The following is a 7,043-nucleotide window of genomic DNA, read 5'->3' on the forward strand; positions in this document are numbered from 1 at the left end:
ATAGATAGATAGATAGATAGATAGATAGAGGGGGGGGCTGGGAAGGTGGCTCAGTGGTAGAGCACTTGCCTTGCATGCATGAGGCCCTAGGTTCGCTTCCTCAGTACCTCATAAGCAGAAAAAGCCGGAAGTGGGGCTGAAGCTCAAGTGGTAGAGCACTGGTCTACAGCTGAAGAGCTGGGGGTCAGTGCCCAGGCCCAGAGTTCAGGCTCCACAATTGGCATAAAAAGAGAGAGAGAGTTTGATGCTTGTGAATTATCATTTTTGGCTCTGAAAATCCAGATCTCCTCTTACTAGAAAAGGACTTAGAAAGGAACGGTCCCTATTGTCCCTAGAAAAGATGGCCATTGGTAGTCATGAAGGTTCTGCCAATTCACTTTCCACACTCTCTTTTTCTTCCCCCTCAAGTGCCCCAAGTAGCTGCTCCAGACACAATCAGTGTTTCCCAACTATCATGAGATGAGCAACCTGGTGGTTCAGCCCTACAACTCACTCTTTTTTTTTTCTTTCTTTCTTTCCTTTTCTTGTGGGTCACAGGGCTTGAACTCTGGGCCTGGGCCCCTCAGCTCTTCAGCTCAATGCTAGTGCTCTACTACGTTGAGCCACAGTGACACTTCCAGTTTTCTAGTGGTTTATTGGAGATAAGAGTCTCATGGATTTTCCTGCTTGAGCTAGCTTTGAACCTCGACCCTCAGATCTCAGCCACCTGAGTAGCTAGGATTATAGTGTGAGCACCAGTGCCTGGCTACAACTCACTCTTTACTGACCCAAAGTGCAGATTGCATTATGAGAAGGGGAAAATGGAATCAGGGGCTTTGCCCTGCTCCCAAAGCTAGTCACTTCTACTGTGTTCTTCCCAAGCCCTGGCCCACAACAACAAAGCCAAATTATGAAATAAGGTCCCAACTTCTAACTTGCTTCCAGTCCTCTAAGGCAGCAAAACTCTCAACAAAGTGATCTACCCTTCTCTCACCATGTACCCTCACTTGACCTGCTCAGGGCCTATTACACTTGAACCTTCTGCTCTAAGGTCACCTCCTTAGCATAACTTTCCTGACTACCCAAGTCAATATCAGATTCCTCTGTGCATATTTTTCAGGCTGTTATCTAAACTGTGTTATTTCAATTTATATAATTTCTTTGGCAATAGAGGCTTACTCAATTGCCCAGGCTAGCCTTGAACTTACGATCTTCCTGGCTCAGTTGGGGTGATAGGCCTTGATGGTTTTATTTTTGGAGTTTTGGATTTTATATATGCTAACCCTGTGCTCTACCATGGAGCTACACCCTCAGCCTATGTTTTAAATACCTGTCATTCTCTACGAGACTGTAGGCCTAACGGGGGTGGGGGCAAACATCCTGCCTATTTTTCTATCTGTGGTCTCTCCAGAGCTAGACACTGTGTGGCACTGAGGGCATTCATGTATTTGTTTACTGACTTACATGGTCCAAAGTTTCTCATGATGCCCCAGAGATGGTACTTTCTTTTTAAAGTGGCAAACTACTTCCTGATGTTGGAGTTTAGCAGAAGCTAAACTATATCCGATTTCTTCTCAAAAAGGGTCACCACCCATTCTGTCTCACAGGTGGTGCTGTATAATCCGACCCTGAACTTGATTGCCACATCCAGCAAGTCCTGACCCTGCCTTTCTCCCCACTGCCTTAAGAGGCCTTTGTAGCCCCCCCAAAGGTCCTCATGCTCAGACCTGTATATAGTGTGCCTCGCTTGCTGCTTTGTCTCTGTCCTTGGCTCCTGCTGGGGCTGAGCTTGAGGAGGGTCAGCTTCTGCTCCTGCACAAGGGCTCAAGTTTACTGAGCTGAGAAGGGCTGATACCCTAGTCCTTCCTACAGCAGAAACTCAGGGGCCTGAGCTAGTGATATCCCTGGAGAGAGCAGCCTACAAGTCTGATGGTGACAAGAACTATCTACTCTCCTCTCCCAATGCATCTCTGTGGATTACCCCCTGAGTTCTGGCCTGTGGCCCCTTCTCCCATCAGGTGGCCAGTGTGAGGAAGACCACAGTCCTGGATGTCATGAGGAGGCTGCTACAGCCCAAGAATGTAATGGTGTCCACAGGCCGGGACCGCCAGACCAACCACTGCTACATCGCCATCCTCAACATCATCCAGGGAGAGGTGGACCCCACCCAGGTAGATGAGGCCCCTCTATCCTGTGCCCTGGACCACAGCATAGAGCAGGGGCAGCCACCAGCGCTCTGTGCCCACCCTAGGTCCACAAGAGCCTGCAGAGGATCCGGGAGCGGAAATTGGCCAACTTCATCCCCTGGGGCCCAGCCAGCATCCAGGTAGCACTGTCAAGGAAGTCTCCCTACCTGCCCTCAGCCCACCGGGTCAGTGGGCTCATGATGGCCAACCACACCAGTATCTCTTCGGTGAGTCTCAGTTTGCACCTTTTCTCTAAGTCAGTTTCCTGACTGTGTCTTGCCCTCTGCATCCCCATTGCCTCTGCTTCTGGTACCTTGCTGTGGGGATAGCTCAGACCTGGGGCCATAGTGCTGCTGGGTTTCTTTGTGACTCCTGCTTTCTGCATGCCCCAAGCTCTTTGAGCGCACCTGTCGCCAGTTTGACAAGCTGCGGAAACGGGAGGCCTTCATGGAGCAGTTCCGCAAGGAAGACATCTTCAAGGACAATTTTGATGAGATGGACACATCCAGAGAGATTGTACAGCAGCTGATCGATGAGTACCATGCAGCCACTAGGCCAGACTACATCTCCTGGGGTACCCAGGAGCAGTGAGTTCCGCAGGATGGGAACCCTCATCTGCCTTACTGGTTGCCCAGGCTTGGCCTGATGGACCACCCCTCAGAGCACAGATCATCGACCTCACAGATCTCTCCCCCCACCCCCCAACCCACAGTACCCTCTGTTGGCCTGAGGACCCTTTCCTTCACCTCTTACAAGAGTATTTATGTTACTAAAGGACTGGATCCAAATCAAGTCATTGTTATCTTTGGAAATTCAGGAGCTGGGGAAGATGTCTATTCTTTTTCCATCACTGGCAGGGCCTAGCCCATGCCCAGCACCCTCGACTCTGAAGACACCACCTCTTTTCTTTCAAGAGTATCATGAAATCAAACACTGTATATATCATTCTTTGACCTCCTAGGAGCAGGGATTTCTCTCTTCATAGGACAGGAACAGCCCCTGTTATGCCCAGATGCTATAATCCAACATCCACATTCTAGTTTCATCTTCATCCCAGGAGCTATCCTCTACTTCCTCCCTTCTATTCCTGACTCTTGATATGCTACTCATTCAGTTCTAATAAAGTAATAAAGCTGAGTAGTAAATATCTGGAAGGCTTGATCTGTGAGTGGGAGGTTTCCGGGCATGTGATGGTAAGGTAGCCTTTACCTGTTCCACTTCTTACCCCTTAGTCCCAAGTATTAGTGTGTCACTCACTAATTACTTATCACTGTCATCTCTTTCTTTGAAGTAGGTTCTTTTAGTAGGGTTAGCTCTTCTTTCAAGGGCATAGAGGAATTACCAACAGGTCGCTCATACCTGCAATCCTAGCTACTCAGGAGGCTGAGATCTGAGGATCCCAGTTCAAAGCCAATCAGGGGAGATAAAGCCAGAAGATTCTTATCTCCAATTAACCACCAAAAAGCTGGAAGTAGAGGTGTGGCTTGAGGGGCAGATTGCCAGCCTTGAGTGAAAGAGCTCAGGGACAATGCTCAGGTTCTGAATTTAAGCCCCAGTACTAGTGCATACACACAAATAAATTAATTAAAAATAAATAAATCTTGTATATTGGGTTTGTGATGTCTGCTGTCTGTTCAGTGCTTAAGCCCTTGCCCCTCAGTGGGCCTAGCTGCCCTAGCCTACTCTACTTAGGGCAGAGACATGGTATCTTAGTATTCAGAGCCACTAAATTCTGCCCAAATCTGAAAAACTAGAATTCTAGATTCCCAGTGCTCAGGGCCTATCAGTCAGGAATTTCAAGCTTGTTCAACCAACCCTGACAAGCAGAAACAGAGCTCAGGAATAGATTGTGCCCTCACCTGAGCTAATTTTCCATGCCCCCCCCCAAAAAAAGTTCTTATGGCTGCTCTTTGCCCCCAAGCTTCTGTTCATTTCAGTCTCTAAGTAGTAGGCAACCAAAGATGGACCCGAACAGGGCCCAGAAGCTGGACACCAGAGGAAGAAATGGGCAGTGCCACGCCTAATGACTCACTGCTGTCCAGGCTCATTGATGTCAGGAGGCCACCCCCATGCCACTGAACAGGGACCAGAGGGTGAGTAACTGCCAGCTTCCCATACAGCCTACTTGCCTGCCCCACCCACCATCTTATAGCAGTATATGGCAAGGAGGAGGTTAAATACAGAAGGTTAAAGAGGGTGGCATTCTGTGGTGTCCAGAATCTCTTCAAGGCCTGGTGCAAACCCAGAGTGTAGGCGTCCTCAGGGGCGGGGCCCTGAGCAAGGGAGCTCCAACTTGTCCCACTGACTACTCTTCCACAGGAAAGGTTTGTGTAAATAAGGATTTTTTTGCTTTTCTCTTCTACAAATAAATTAAGAAACAAACTAGAAAATTGTCCACACCCATTGCAGCTCTTGGGTGTAGGCGTGCCCTGTCCCTGCAGGGCCGAAAGGGTCCATGGTTTCCTCAAGTCTGAGAGCAGTCCTGGCCCAGGCTGCAGGCAGGAGAAGTCGTGACCTTTTTGGCAAGCTCAGTCCTGCAGCTGCCCCAAGCAGCCAGACTGTCCCTGGGACTTGTCCAGGCCTTGGTGCTGACTGGGAGGGGAGGTGTCTGGCAGGTCTTGGCATGGAGGAGCAGAGATGCTGCAGGGCTTCTCTGGGTAAGGGTTGGCCAAATAGGCATTCACCAGATGCATGATTTCTTCCACCTAAGAGAGGGCAAGGGTCAGTGTGGAACAGAGGCCACTAGGTTCTCTTCTTTTTCTTCTCCTTCAGGCCCTAGGGCTCCAGCTTTTCTACCACTGCTCTGCATGCTCTGGTCCTGACAACTTCCTTTCCTTATCCCCACTCTCCTTCATGCATTGTGTGCCAGTAATCTTAATTTCTATTGCTCCCCTAACATGCCAACCTTGTTCTTCTCTGAGCCTTTGTACTTGCAATTTCCTTTACCTGGAATACTGTTCCCTCATCTTCCCATGGCTAGCTTAAGTGTTACCCTCTATAGACAGGCATGGTGGCACACACTCCTAGCACTCAGATGGAGGCAGGTGGATCTAGAGTTGAAGGCTAGCCTGGGATACATAGCAAGACCTTGTTAAAAGAGAGAAAGAGAGAGAGAGAGACGGAGACAGAAACAGAGAGACAAAGAGAGACAGAGAGACAGAGAGAGAGACAGAGAGACAAAGAGAGAGAGAGAGAGAAGCCGGGCCCTGGTGGCTCATCCCTGTAATCCTAACTACTCAGGAGGCTGAAATCTGAGGATCGAAGTTCAAAGCTAGCCTCTGGCAGGAAAGTCCATGAGACTCTTATCTCCAATAAACCACTCAGAAAGCCGGAAGTGGTGCTGTGGTTCAAGTGGTCAAGTGCTAGTCTTGAGCTGAAGAGCTGAGGGACAGCACCCAGGCCCAGAGTTCAAGCCCCCTAACCGACAAAAAAGAAAAAAAGAGAAAAGAAAAGAAGGAAGGAAAGAAGGAAGGAAGGAAGAAAGAAAGAAAGGAAGAAAAAAGAAAGAAAGATGGGGCTGGGAAGGTGGCTCAGTAGTAGAGCCTTGCATGCATGAGGCCCTGGGTTCGATTCCTCAGCACCACATAAGCAGAAAAAGCTGGAAGTGGTGCTGTGGCTCAAGTGGTAGAGCCCTAGCCTTGAGCTGAAGAGCTGAGGGACAGTGCCCAGGCCCAGAGTTCAGGCCCCACAACTGTACCGCTCCCACCCCAAAAAAAAGTAAGAGGGGAGGGGGAGAGAAATTCAGCTGTTGGTGGCTCATGCTTTTCAGGAGACTGAGAATCATGGCTCAAAGCTAGGTTGGGCAGGAAAAGTCCTTGAGACCCTTAGCTCCAATTAGCCTCTAAAAAGCTGGACGTGGAGCTGTGGTTCAAGTAGTAGTACATCACCCTTGAGCAAAAATGTAAAGGACAGTTCCCAGACCCTGAGTTCAAGCCCCAGTACCAGCACACACAGAATTAAACCTCCCTGAAAATCCTTCAGTCACTTCTTGCTACATTACTTTCCTTGGTAGCATTTATCTCTATCTTAGTCTTTGATTCCTTATCGTCTAATTCCCTCCTACTGAAACATAAGCTCTGGAGCTTGTCTTTGATTGCTGCTGGAAGCCCAGTGCCTATAGCTGTGTAGGCAGAGCAGATGTTTAGTAAACGTTTCTTGACTTCCTTCCTCCTTCCACAGCCTCTTTCCACTCACCTGGGGACTCTGCAGGAGGAGCTGGCTCTCACCCACCCGCAATGCCAGAGTGTGGGGGCCTATTAGCTGGCAGGCGGCCACGTGGCCATAACTGACGCTGTGGATGGGTTCTGTCTCCCCAGGCCGGGAGAGGGACATGGTCTTGGCTCCCAGGCCCAGGCATAGCTTCTGTGGAGTACCTCCACCAGGCTCCTGCAGACAGATCGGCAGAGTCAGGGGTGAAAGAGGGGATCCTGCAGCATTACTTTTTGGTAGAGGGAGATCATAATGAGCAGGGAACTTCCTGACGCCCCCGTGATTCACAGCTCGTGCCATGGAACGGGCTAAGACTCCTGGGGATGTGCAGACTCCAGGGCTGGTGACTCCGGGCATTTGGAATGGGCAGGTGTGTTCGATGTAGGGAATGAAGTGACCCCCGCTGGGGCCCTGTGGCTCTGGGGCAAAGGTGTAGGGCTTGGGCCACCAGAGTTCCCTTCTCCCTTCTCCCCCTCACCGTGCTCAGCTCCAGAACGTCATACCGAGCAGCGCCAAAACCCGGACACTGCGCCGCCAGAGCCAAGTAGGCAGCCATGGCCTCAGCTCGGCCCATGCCCCGTAGCCGTTTCCAGCTGCCCAGCACCGCAGCTGCCGTGCCGGCACCGCCGCCTCCCTCTCGGCCCGCGCTTCCCGCCGCCGTTCGGTTGG

The 7,043-nt window shown here is 50.4% G+C and overlaps 2 protein-coding genes across 2 annotated transcripts in view; one reads left to right on the forward strand and one right to left on the reverse strand.

The window, feature by feature from the left end:
• The first annotated feature begins 1,962 nt into the window (after positions 1–1,962).
• Positions 1,963–2,790, forward strand: LOC106003034 (tubulin gamma-1 chain-like). Its single transcript, XM_013037788.1, has 3 exons — positions 1,963–2,150; positions 2,231–2,392; positions 2,559–2,790. Exons 1-3 carry the CDS (start codon positions 2,034–2,036, stop codon positions 2,754–2,756), a joined length of 477 nt encoding a protein of 158 aa, XP_012893242.1. The 5' UTR covers positions 1,963–2,033; the 3' UTR covers positions 2,757–2,790.
• Positions 2,791–4,490: 1,700 nt separating this feature from the next.
• Plekhh3 (pleckstrin homology domain containing, family H (with MyTH4 domain) member 3) overlaps positions 4,491–7,043 on the reverse strand; it is a 9,534-nt gene continuing 6,981 nt past the window's right edge. Inside the window, exons 12-14 of the mRNA XM_013037437.1 lie at positions 6,853–7,042; positions 6,360–6,551; positions 4,491–4,870 (exon numbers count right to left, since the gene is read on the reverse strand). Coding sequence (XP_012892891.1) covers positions 4,694–4,870; positions 6,360–6,551; positions 6,853–7,042 — 559 coding nt within the window. The 3' untranslated portion in view covers positions 4,491–4,693. The remainder of the gene's footprint in view (positions 4,871–6,359; positions 6,552–6,852; position 7,043) is intronic.

The sequence above is a fragment of the Dipodomys ordii genome, unplaced genomic scaffold (genome assembly GCF_000151885.1).
Source record: "Dipodomys ordii isolate 6190 unplaced genomic scaffold, Dord_2.0 Scaffold7, whole genome shotgun sequence".
In the NCBI taxonomy this organism is placed as follows: Eukaryota; Metazoa; Chordata; class Mammalia; order Rodentia; family Heteromyidae; genus Dipodomys; species Dipodomys ordii.